The 13218-nt window shown below is 42.3% G+C and overlaps 1 protein-coding gene across 2 annotated transcripts in view; it reads left to right on the top strand.

The window, feature by feature from the left end:
* Nucleotides 1–13218, top strand: part of LOC311232432 (inactive tyrosine-protein kinase 7-like) — a 194118-nt gene that overhangs the window by 141257 nt on the left and 39643 nt on the right. For both annotated transcript variants that reach the window (XM_084319227.1, XM_084319228.1), the window contains exons 3-8: nucleotides 2094–2196; nucleotides 5524–5708; nucleotides 7118–7265; nucleotides 7637–7767; nucleotides 8423–8692; nucleotides 10245–10381. In XM_084319227.1, the coding sequence (XP_084175353.1) occupies nucleotides 2094–2196; nucleotides 5524–5708; nucleotides 7118–7265; nucleotides 7637–7767; nucleotides 8423–8692; nucleotides 10245–10381 (974 nt within the window). The remainder of the gene's footprint in view (nucleotides 1–2093; nucleotides 2197–5523; nucleotides 5709–7117; nucleotides 7266–7636; nucleotides 7768–8422; nucleotides 8693–10244; nucleotides 10382–13218) is intronic.

Below are 13218 nucleotides of genomic sequence, written 5' to 3'. Positions count from 1 at the left end.
ATAGCTATGAATTTAATAACGCCGTCAACTGTCAGTGAGTTGCTTCTGGTCAACATGCAAAAAACAGATTACACGGCTCAGATCGGCTCAGAAAACACACCAGACGTTTCCAATGAAGTGCAATAGCTCCGCAAGGCAGTAGAGGGCGGTGTTGACCGTCTGCCAGCTCAGACACATTAACCAGGGTCTGCAGAGGCTGCAGCCATGAATTATGAATAGATATAGCGAATAAAATAAATAACGATCATAAAAACGAGTTAACTAGTTTTTGGCGATATTCACATGGCGGGCAATAACGAGTTAACTCGTTCTTGGCAATTAATGTGTTATGGGTACCGACTACCGACCGAATCACGTCGGTACTACCGAGTACCGATTCACGTGAGATCCGCCGGTGACGTCAACGTTTCGTTTACAGCGAAACGAAACCTATGAAGTGTGCTGCACGTTAACACAGGATTTGACTTGATTCAACAACAAAGCAGTCGGGGCAATGGCAAACCGAAAACGGTCGCAAGTGTTGTTACACTTTACAAAGCTAGATGCAGACGACGCTCGCTGCAATATTATATATATATATATTAACAAATTGTTCAAATTGTAAATAAATAATAATGGTAATAAATTATTTGAAGTTTGGAAATGTAGGTACAACTGAGGTAGGTAGATTACATTTTTAGAGACTAAAGTACCGAAAAAAAGGTACCGTTGGGTACCGATATCGATTCACAGGTACCGGTTCAAATGTGAAAGGTACCCAACCCTAATTGACATGTCTTTAAAGAATATAAGCTGCTTATTAGAATTGCTTGTAAATATCAGTGGATGCTTGTTTGCATATTCATAGAATATAATAAAAGTCAATAGAAGTACTTTATTAATCCCGAGGGACATTCAGCACCACAGATCGCTCACAATGAACATTTGTTGTTCAAAAGTCAAAAAATAAGAATAAGAATACAATAAAAATACACAGTTAGAGATATACATTCTAAAATTATGAAATATACAGTATGACAATATACAGTAAAATGTACAGTAAAATGTAAATGTCCAGGAAGGTATACCTATAGTCAAATGTAAAGGTACAGGAAGGTATACAGGGATTTACTCTGTGCTCAGTGAGGCAGTGAGGCGTTGTACAGTCTGATGGCTGTTGGTATGAAGGATTTCCTGTGACGTTCAGTGTTGCATCTTCATATATCCTTGTCTCTATGAGGATAAAGGTGTAGAGATGCTGCCATTTTCAGTAGTTTATTGAACATTTGGTGGAAAGACGAATTAGTAAATCCATATAAAACAACCCCCTAGACCAGTTGTCGTGTCAAGGACCCCCTTTGATACATTATTGGCCATGTACCCCCATCTGAGAAGATATTGTCCCAGGGACCCCCATCTGAGAAGATATTTGTTGTTACTTGTGATTTAATCCAGAATTCCATAACTGTCTTAACAGTTGGTAGGGGAGATGACGGTGTTGAGTGAAACATGTGATCAGAATAGTAATTCTCAAAAGGAAGAACACAAGTTACATTATTTCTCTCTCTCTCTCTCTCTCTCCTCTTTCGCACTCTCTCACTATCTCTCTCGCTCGCTCTCTCTCCTCTATCTCTCTCTCTGTCTCTCTCTCCCTCGCTCTCTCCATCTCTTGCTATCTGTCTCTCGCTCTCTTGCTCTTGCTCTCTCTCTCCTGTCTCTCTCTCTGTCTCTATCTCTCTCTCTATCTCACTTGCTCTCACTCTCTCTGTCTCTCTCACTTTCTCTCTCGCTCTCTCTTTCTCGCTCTCTCAATCTCTCTCTTGCTCTCTTTCTCTCTCTCTCTCTTGCTCTCTCTCTCGCTCGGCCTCTCTCTCCCTCGCTCTCTCTCTCGCGCGCGCTCTCTCCTCTCTCGCTCTGTCTCTCTCCCTCGCTCTCTCTATCTCTCTCTCTTGCTCTCTCTCTCTTGCTCTCTCTCTCTCTCGCGCGCTCTCTCCTCTCTCGCTCTGTCTCTCTCCCTCTCTCCCTCGCTCTCTCTCTCGCTCTGTCTCGCTCTCTCTTTCGCGCACGCTCTCTCTTGCTCTCTCGCTCCCTCTCTCTCTCTCTCTCTCTCTCAGGGCTTGAGAGTGGTGTAGTGACCCTGCAGGAGCCGGAGTCGGAGGATGACATCCAGAGCTCCTCCTCTGTGACTCTGAAGTGCAACATCGACGGGCATCCAAGGTCAGCCTTTCACACTGCAGCCTCCACAGCTTTTGTTCTCCATTCTATTCTATCCAGAATTGCAAAGGGTAGAGAAGGATATTATCAATGATGTGACACCATTACTGATTACCAGGACACGTACAAAAAAGACAAAACTAAAGATTATGTACTATACTTATATATAATAAGTACATGTTTAAAATAATAGCTCTACATTCCGACAGCCTGTGTCTGGTCAGTAACATGGATCTCCCAGCACCTCCACTCTGCAGTAAACGCAAGAAAATAAATGTCCTGGTATCCTGTTCCCACTTTATCCAATCCGAAGATAGTAGAAGATAGTCATTCTCAAAAGGAAGAACACAAGTTACATTATTTCTCTCTCTCTCTCTCTCTCTCTCTCTCTCTCTCTTGAAAACGATTAAACTTTTCATACAAACAAAATATCGCACAACAAACTAGGCCCTTGGCTACGGGAACTAGCTGGAGCATGGCTGTGTCTCTCTTCCAAGCCTGCTTCTACTTCTCCTTCCCCCTGAGAGGAGCTTCTATCCCAGGCTGTATCCTGGAAGCTCCTCCTACATAGACAAACCAAAATCAATAAACAACAATTAAGCAATACAGACATTATTTTACACCTTAAGTAATTATGTACAACATGTATATATCACTCCATACCGACCTACCATTACAAAACACTAAACAGTGTTTAGGGCACTTTAAAAGTCTATTCCCTTCTTATTATGAAATCCGCCCTCTGTACTATACGACACTTGGTACCTTCCGAATCTCCCCTCCAGAAAAGGTTTTGGCCTCTCCCAGTTCTGGTTGGGCAGCCAGAGATTCTACAAGAAATCAAATGTGAGCACAGAGACAAAACATGGTATTTGTTAAACAATTCAAATAAGCATAACATGTTATTATTCAACAGAATGTGTTTGTCTTTTACCAGATGGCTTTACCAGCATACATGTACAATACAAACATTGACAAATGCCTAAGCTAAATGTTAAATCAATTAGGAATGTCAGGGGTAATAATTACAACTCGGATACAAGTCAGAGTCAGAGATTTTATTTGCCATGTATGGACAAATCCACATTGGAATACAGGTACAGAGCAATACTGTGTGTCTACAACTAAACCAATACAGGAGCAGAGTAGAAACGGTACAGAAAAAAACATGGACAGTAAGAAAAAAAAACAGTATAAAAGGACAAATGCTAAGGTTAAGATCAACATCCCCTAAAGTGCATTATCATAGTAAAGTGCATGATGCATAGAGTCACAATTTACAGTAAAAGTGCATATAATCAAAGTGCGTAATGCACAGACACACAGAAACAGCACTTCCACAACCTGACAAGTAACGCACCAAATTAAAAATAAGATAATATACAAATCTAGCCTTTGGAGTTATTCAGGCTGCGCACAGCACTGGGGAAGAAACTCTTAGTAACCCGAGAGGTAGAGCATGTGATGGAGCGGTAGCATCTGCCCGAGGGAAGGGGGACAAAGAGGCCTGCGGCTGGGTGACCAGAGGGGTCGTTGATAATGCCAGAGGCACGGGAAACCAGCCTGGCACCAGAGATCTCTTCTAGAGCTGGCAGACTAACCCTGATTGTCTTGCGTGCGAGACGCACAATTCTGTTCAGAGATTTCTTCTCCTGGTCTGTAATGTTACCAAACCATACAGTACAGGAGGAAGTAAGAACGCTCTCAATCACACAGCGATAGAAGTTATGTAGAATCACCCTGTTATTAGTGAACTCTTTCAGTTTCCTAAGAAAGAAAAGACGTTGCTGGGACTTTTTAACAATGGTGCTGGTATTGGAGTGCCAGCTCAGGTCATTTGAAACAATGACCCCAAGAAATGTAAAACTGCTCACCATCTCCACCTCTGAGCCATTTATGGTAATGGGGAGATGGGATACCTTGCTACGTCTAAAATCGATGACTAGATAACACATTAACCAGACACAACTATCCACAATTATATGCCAGCAAGCAAGATGTTGTTATAAATAGAAGAGTGGTGTGTGTATGGCCAATGTGCATCCTATAGGGCATGGGATAGCCCCATGACAGTGTGGTATATCAGCCAGATATCTGTACATCTAGTGAAATTATACATGTTATACAACGCTGGACTCAATTCACTTTCAACTCAGTCAACCCAGGATGTTCTTTAAAGCAACAATAGTATACAAATTGAGACTCACTTTCACTGCTAGAACCTCAATGGTCTGGTGTGACAATTCTTTCATCCTTGTCATGTTACCAGATGTATCACTAGAACGAACGAGACATGGCGGTGTCTTCATCCACAGAATGTGGGGTCCTTTTTGTAACAATGGAAAATAAATACACTGCCACCTTGACCACCAAGAATTTGTAATGCAGAAATGATGGCTTCGCGGTTGAATAAAAACTGACCTCAGTACAGCCTTCAAAAGACAGTGATGTTAGTGTTGGATGATCTGCTGGATAATCAGTAGCTTTCAGAGGGTTGAAAATAATTTAACAAAGGTCAGGACTGAGGATGAGTTATGTACGGGAGCAGAGAACAGCCACGTCTTTATTTATTATTTTATTGGCGTTTTCTCGTGATAACGACTTATTTTGTTATCTTGATATAACAAAGTCCATTTTCTCATGTTAACGGATTCATTTATTTCATTATCTCGATATAACAAGACTTGTATCCATAATTATAAGATGATTATCCAGAACCATGTGCAGAACTCTGAGATGATTGCGAGCTGGATCATGTGATCACTCCGTCCTGATTTCAGCCTTCAAGAAATTAATCTAATTATCACGAGTAAACAGACTGTTATATCGAGATAATGAAAAAAATGTATCCGTTATCACAAGAAAACTGATTTTGTTATATCGAGATAACTAAATAATAAGCCGTTATCACCAGAAAACGGCAATAGAATAATAAATAAAGACACCCTCAAGACCCCTCCGCTCTACATCCTCTGGCGCCTCAGACCGACTCCCATCCGAGCTCCGGCAGGGTCAGTTCTCGCTCCACACTGGTGGAACTAACTTCCCACCACAGTTGGGACAACCGAAACCCGAACAATCTTTCGCCGTTGACTGCTGACATGTTGACACTTGACAGGATAAAAGCGTCAGCTAAATGACAAAATGTAAATTAGCAAGTAACCGGCGATTTCTGTTTTTAAATGTGATAGAATTAGAAATATAATTCAACCCTGATATCAAATTAACAAAATGCTAACATCACCACCAGTGCACTGCAATAACAGATGCACCTCCAACACGTTTGCAGTGAAAATAAACCAGAAACTCTCTCCCCGCTCTCCCGCCCAGGCCGACCTGTCACTGGCACAAAGACGGCAGGCGCCTGCAGGAGAAGAACCACCAGCTCAACAACAAGGAGCGCACCCTCACTCTGCCTAGCGTCTCCCCTGACGACAACGGCCTCTACTACTGCTGCGCCAACAACGCCGCCGGGCACGCATGCAGCAGCACCAACTTCACCCTCAACGTCATCGGTGAGTTTAACAACACTGCCACTGGGCACGCATGCAGCAGCACCAACTTCACCCTCAACGTCATCAGTGAGTTTAACAACACTGCCACTGGGCACTCATGCAACAGCACCAACTTCACCCTCAATGTCATCGGTGAGTTTAACAACACTGCCACTGGGCACTCGTGCAACAGCACCAACTTCACCTTCAACGTCACCCTCAAGGTTTCTAATGGCTATTTTGCAAGTTACTGAACAGTACAAACCAATTGTATTTGAAGACTGATTTTTAACTAACATGGAACAAGCATGTTGAGGCAAGACCTAAAATGCTGTTACGGTATTTATTTTATTATTTACTCCACCCAAGTTTAATTTTGGCACAGCTGTCTCCAGAAAAATGAGTGCTATAATAACTGTCTCCAGGAGAATGAGTGCTAGCACAGCTGTCTCCAGGAGAATGAGTGCTAGCATAACTGTCTCCAAGTGAATGAGTGCTAGCATAGCTGTCTCCAAGTGAATGAGTGCTAGCATAGCTGTCTCCAGGAGAATGAGTGCTAGCATAGCTGTCTCCAAGTGAATGAGTGCTAGCACAGCTGTCTCCAGGCTCCAGGAGAATGAGTGCTAGCATAACTGTCTCCAGGAGAATGAGTGCTAGCATAACTGTCTCCAGGAGAATGAGTGCTAGCACAGCTGTCTCCAGGAGAATGAGTGCTAGCATAGCTGTCTCCAAGTGAATGAGTGCTAGCATAGCTGTCCAAGTGAATGAGTGCTAGCACAGCTGTCCAGAAGAATGAGTGCTAGAATAATTGTCTCCAGAAGAATGAGTGCTAGCATAACTGTCTCCAGGAGAATGAGTGCACTGCTAGCATAACTGTCTCCAGGAGAATGAGTGCACTGCTAGCATAACGGTCTCCAGGAGAATGATTGCTAGCACAGCTGTCCAGAAGAATGAGTGCTAGAATAATTGTCTCCAGAAGAATGAGTGCTAGCATAACTATCCAGGAGAATGAGTGCTAGCATAACTGTCTCCAGGAGAATGAGTGCTAGCATAACTATCCAGAAGAATGAGTGCTAGCATAGCTGTCTCCAGAAGAATGAGTGCTACCTTTCACACCTATCAAAAGGAGGCTGTAGTAGCCACCTTTATCGCATATCTTGTGAAAACTGACTGCTGAATGAGATTTCAGTTCACCCCCTTTCTATTTTTAGCAGTTCACTGTTGACTGGAAAAGTCTTGTCAAATGATTTGTGGGCTTTCTTCACTATCAATCATTCATCAGCAGAATTTTTCAGAGAAGATGGATGAATTTTTCATATGACATGATGAAATATAATATAGCGATCAACTGGTAACTCGCAAAAGCCGCGGTCTCTGCACCTCTAACCTAAACACAACACTAACCAAAACACTACCCTCCACCCTGACAGATGAGAGCTACCCCCAGCCTGTGGTGGAGCCAGAGAGCGTGGTGGTGATGAGGAACGAAGCAGCGCTTCTCCGCTGCCTCTTCACAGCCGAGCCGCCGCCCACCCATGAGTGGTACCACGAAGACGAGCTCATCGCCAACAAGTCCCGGTACGCTGTGTGTGTGTATCCACATGATGTTAACCCCCTGAGACCCACCGGTCTCAACATTACACTCTTTTCAGAGGCTGTAGCTCGATTCTAAATCTGGAGGAACACAGATACCAGCCACGTCAGATCCGGAAAGGGGCTAAATGTTGATCAGAGTTTAGTATAGTTTTGGATTGACATGATTTGGGGCACAGGAAGAACGTATAACTGAACTGTTCTGGGGCACAGGATGAACATATAGCTGGACTGTTCTCGGGCACAGGAAGAACATTATGGGAATTCTTAAAATGGGTGGCATTCCCTTTTAAGTAATCTGTGATGTTTTCGAATGAATTTGTGACTATGTTTGGTCTGTATGGTGGAATTTGCAGGTTGGTGCTTCTGTCCAACGGTTCCTTGCTTATAACCCAAGTCAAACCCAGGAACACTGGCCTCTACAAGTGTGTGGCCAAAGGTGTGAGAGGCCCCCCTGTCACTGTGGAGGCCACAGTCAGGCTAGCAGGTAAGACCACATGCTTTCAAGATTTTACTTGAATCCACTAGATTCTAATATTTAGAAAACTAACTGGTCCTTTTTATGAAAGATTGTTAAAGGAGAACTCTTTTTCAGAGATTTCATCACACATGCTATGCCGATGGTCAAAGGCAGTCCAAAAATATTAGTGAAAACAAACTACTATCTCTCATATTCAAAAACTACAGTGCAAAATCTCATATGTGATGACATCAGGAATAGGGTCTGGAGCTGCTCCATTGACAATGCATTGGGAACGATGGTAAAGATGACACTGAGAGACACGCAGGGGAATGTTCTGAGTATACAGGTACATTTTCTCTTTCAGAACTGAGAACACTACTATAGAAAGAAGCTAATATTGGTATAAAAACTAAGAACTAAGAAAGTTCTTGAGTCCACAAAATCAAGTCAATGGAGCAGCTCCACACTTCATACCTGATGACGTCACAAGTTGGAGTCCTACTTAGGGTTTATGGCTTTGGGAGAGAGTAGCTCATGTTCACAAATATTGATTGAACGTTCCTAGGTCATGGAAATAATATACTGGAATTCTTGATTTGGGTAATGTTCCCCTTTTAAAAAAAGGATTCTTATAAGATTCGTATAATCATTACCCCCCCCCCCCCCCCCCCCATGCCAGAGATTGAGGACTTTGGCCCCGGCTATCCACGCATCTTTGAGGCGAACACCCAGCAGCGCATCACCTGCCACCCGCCTCGCGCCTTCCCCGACCCCCAGGTGTGGTGGGAGCGCGGCGGCGAGCGGGTGACAGTGGAGACGGACCGGGTCTACCAGGACGACCTGAGCCTGGTGTTCAACCCAGTCCTGCAGGAGGACGCCGGCACCTTCGCCTGCGTGGTCCAGAACAGGGCCGGGACCAGGAGGCAGGAGATCCTGGTGACTGTCGCCAGTGAGTACCGCACTGACCCGAATACAAGACCACCCCCATTATAAGACCACTCCGATTATAACACTACCCTGATTGCAAGACCACCCCAATTATAAGACCACCCCAATTATAAGACCACTCCGATTATAAGGCCACCCCGATTATAAGACCACTCCGATTATAAGACTGCTCTGATTATAGCACTACCCTGATTGTAAGACCACCCCAATTATAAGACCACTCCGATTATAACACTACCCTGATTATAAGACCACCCTGATTATAACACTACCCTGATTATAAGACCACCCTGATTATAACACTACCCTGATTGCAAGACCACCCCAATTACAAGACCACTCCAGTTATAAGACCACCCGCCATTTCCAAGATAGATAGAATCTATCTGACCAGAATATAGGCTACCAGTAGGCTAATACTAATACATTGAACAAACCAAGGTAAGTATATATTTTGTACATCATTTAAATAAAATTGTCCTGTTTAGACAGGATAGAAATGTATCTTTTTCATTTATTTACTCCCTTTCAACCCTCTGAAACCTAATGATTAACTGGTTGATATTTCAACATTAACATCATTGTTTTTTGATGGTCGTCGCAGGCTCAATTAACCGAGTGCAAGACCAGTGGTATCCTGTGAATCTTGAGATCGCAAGGAATCCATTGATACCAAACATTTCACTCTAGCCCCAGGAAAGGGGCTAAATATCAGCCCCAAGGTCTAACTCCCTCTACTGCAACAGCTCCAATCTATAGAGCGCAAATATACAACGTTTTCAGCTCTATTTTATAATGTGTATATTGTAGGAGACTCAGGGGTTTCCCAAAGTGGAGTCTAGGATTCCTTGGGGAATAGCTTCATTTCACTTAAGCTTATTCACTTATTCAGTAGAAGTGTGTTCTGCTTAATCGCATAACATTACCACGTGGTCGTGCTTGCTCATCATCAGCTATTACCATATTTTCCAGCTGGCTCCACCGTCAAAAAGGGGATATCAATACTACTACAATATATTTGCATTTGTTAGCCATGCTAGCGATCTAAACAATCAATCCATGCCAAAGCTAGATATGTAAAAGGTGAAAGACTCACTCACAGCCATGCTGATTTGGCAAAATAACATCCAGCCATTTTCGTTTGAAACTACTTTTAGTCAGGGGAGTGCCATGGTTTCTCCATAGAGCCCAGTCATACCTTTTTAGCGCAGCAGCTCACACAGGTAGGGGGCAACTTAGTCACGTGACTCAGTTGGTATCGAACACGGTATGTTTACAAACTGCGAACAGGTCTATTGGGAACAATAATAACATTTAAAAAAGACGCTGGTGCCCAGAAAATGCTATATTGACAGAAGCCCTAACGTTAAAAAGTAAGTGGGAGGGTTGATGCTCATAGCTAATGCTAGTAGCCTGTCTTCTCTCTGCTCAGAGCAGGTAGGGAACCAGCCATTGATGCTGCTAGCGGCGGATACTAAGTAGCTATCGCTAGCTGTCTTTTTCCTCTCCGTCTCCTCAAGAAGGGAGCAGTCATTGATCTCTCTCTCTCTCAGCTCCTCCAGAATGGCTGAAGATGCCAGAAGACAGTCAGCTAGACGAGGGCCAGCCTGGTTACCTGCACTGCGAGACTCGTGGAACGCCCCAACCCGAGGTCACCTGGTACCGGAACTTTCTTCCCCTCACCAATGAGGTCAGTCAAAGCAAAGATGGTCAATATACCAAGTTAAGATAAGATATTCCTTTATTGATCCCCTTGGGGAAATTCAGGCATCATAGCAGCATGGGGGGGGGGGGGGGGGTACATGTACATGGTAATAGTAGAAGACATGATACAGGTCATAACATTATAGTACAGTAGAAAAGTTTAAATAAAAATATAATATATAAAATATATATACAGTAACAATATAATTAACTTAGTATGAGCAAGTTGGTCTGTATGCCCGCTCAGTTATATTTGCATTACAATAAATATAGTTACAGTAGACACTATAAGTTAGCGCAGTCTGACCCCACTCCTGGGCTGGCACAGCAATACATGGGGAAAAGTTGTGGGCATTGGGTTTCTATTGCATCTTCTGGTGCCAACATCTACAGTAAATTTTGGACAAACTAAAACCCACACAAGCTTAAAACAGTTTTCGGCATTTGAGCAAAAACGTATTCTATTTTTGTATATAAATGTTTATTTATATATTTGTTTTGAGGTCTTTACCAGGTCAGGATCAGGGAGATTAGTGAATTGGTGAATACTGTGAATTTCTCCAGACCTCTCTTGGTAGAGCCTGTGGTGAGCCCAGCAGTAGCAGTACTGCTGGCTGTTCTGTCGTACTGGGTGATACAAGCTCAAAATGCGTGGCTCAAAATCTGTCGATTTCATTTCCAGCTGTGGGAAAGAGTTCAGTCAAAAATATTGATTGAACCAGATCAACAGAGCAACATACATGTATGTGAATTTTGTTATAGCATACATTTTTATTTTTAGTAATAGATAATGAAATAGATTAAAGAAACTTTCTAATAATAGATCATTAAAGATTATAATAATAGATAATGAAATGGATTAAGAAACCTTCTAATAATAGATCATGAAATAGAATTAAAGAATGTTCTAATAATAGATCATGTAATAGATTAAAGAAACTTTCTAATACATAATGAAATACATTCAAGAAAAAGAGAGAGAAATAAACAGGACAATATTGACAAATTAAAGCAAGACATAATTTTTTTTTATAAAGCCTGTTTAAACAAATGTTGAAATTAATTTTAAAAATATGACTGTGATAAAGCCATTCTGAGCTCTGTATCAGGGCCAAATATACAATCCCCTTGGTGGAGACAAAGCCAATTAGATCCAGATCATTTTCTTTTTGTGTTCAGGGTTCGACTTTACCTCATTTCACCCTGTTGGCCTGTTGGTTTACATCAATGGCAGCTATGTGCCGTTTCAGTCTGTTTCTTAGCAGACTGTTAATGTGGGGTAACTTGTGCTTACCTTGCAACTCCCGCTAATAGCAATAAAACTAAAATAACCATAAACACTAAGGGACAAATTCACAAAGAAAGGATTGCACGGGGGCAATTTAAATACCCGCAAATAGCACCGACGCTGGGGGCAACGCAGTTACCACCGCATTTCACCCGTTGCACTTCCTTTGTGAATAGCAAACTATGTTTCAGAGCTATTTGCACCAGCATAGCGTCAGAAAAAGCTGCGCAATCCCTTTGTGAATTCGGCCCAAAAAAAATTGTAAAGCCATTAAAATAGGTTAAAAACAGACCGTTTCTACATTGTCACCAGGGCTTGACATTAACTTTTTGGCTCACTAGCCACTGTGGCTAGTGGTTTTCCAAAGTCACTAGCCAGTAGCCACTCAGCATTTTCACCAGCCAAAAATCCCCACACTCGCGCCCCCACTCAAAAAGTTATAAATATAGGTAATTGGACAATGTAACTGCAAGCATTTGTTTGGACATACGATTTTATTTGAACAGAAACATCTAAAATAACATCTAATCCAAAATGTCATAGTGTGGTGTGTGCTAAAATAATATCTAATCCAAAGTGTCAGTAGTGTGGTGTGTGATAAAATAACATCTAATCCAATAACATCTGTCCCCACCCGAACATCCCACCCACCCAGAAAAGTACAAACTTAATTCTGCTCATCTACCCTGAAGAAAAAACAGTGACTTAGCTATGTATTTTTCATATAACGTTAACACATTGGCGGCCATTTGGATGCGTCTAAAATCACAGTAGACTGCCAGCATATGTAAACAGACTTGCACAGTCCGTGGGGCTGTTTGTAGAGCTAAATCTATACTTTATAGTATTGCTATCTGTCCATTCTCATTGTCAATTGAGTCCATAAACCGTCCCTTCAAAATGGCTTAAAGAAAAAAAAATCATCAGTACGTTCTCATTTTATAGCACCGTGTATATAAGCGTTATACAGGATTTGGTCTAGTATATTTCCTGGAAGGCTGGATAAAGGGCTAATAGCTACTAACGTTATATCCAATGGCATTTCGGTTATACAGAAGCTACAGTTAAAACTCAAACTGCATATGATCGGTACGATCCTCAAGCATGAATGCATGGAAGGGGGGGCGGGGGACGTCGTTTCTGATTATTGATTACCAATAACCGTGTTCGTCTCAGTAGCTACATACGCTGATCAGCTGGTTGAGTATCATAACAAGCTCTGATCAGCATGTAATTTACGTGAAAATGATCTTACCATGAGCCGGTTGGATCCCCCACACCATTTCCCAGTTATCGATCGCCATCTGGTAGATCGATATGTCCATTGGCTGATGATAAATTAATTTACTGCATCGTGAAATCTGCAAACCAAAACGTATTCCGTGCAACAGGCAATAGCGATCGCTTCAGGTGAGTAGAAAACTACATTGGAAATCCAGAAAAACTACGTGGCCCGTCCCGAATGTGTTAACACTGAGTGTGTTTACATGCACATTATACGCCGATCATAACCCAACAATGGTAATAATGTGATT

Source organism: Notolepis coatsorum (genome assembly GCF_963971535.1).
Source record: "Notolepis coatsorum genome assembly, chromosome: 7".
NCBI lineage: Eukaryota > Metazoa > Chordata > Actinopteri > Aulopiformes > Paralepididae > Notolepis > Notolepis coatsorum.
The sequence above is the reverse complement of the archived record's forward strand: the minus strand, read 5'-3'. Positions and strand labels throughout refer to the sequence as shown.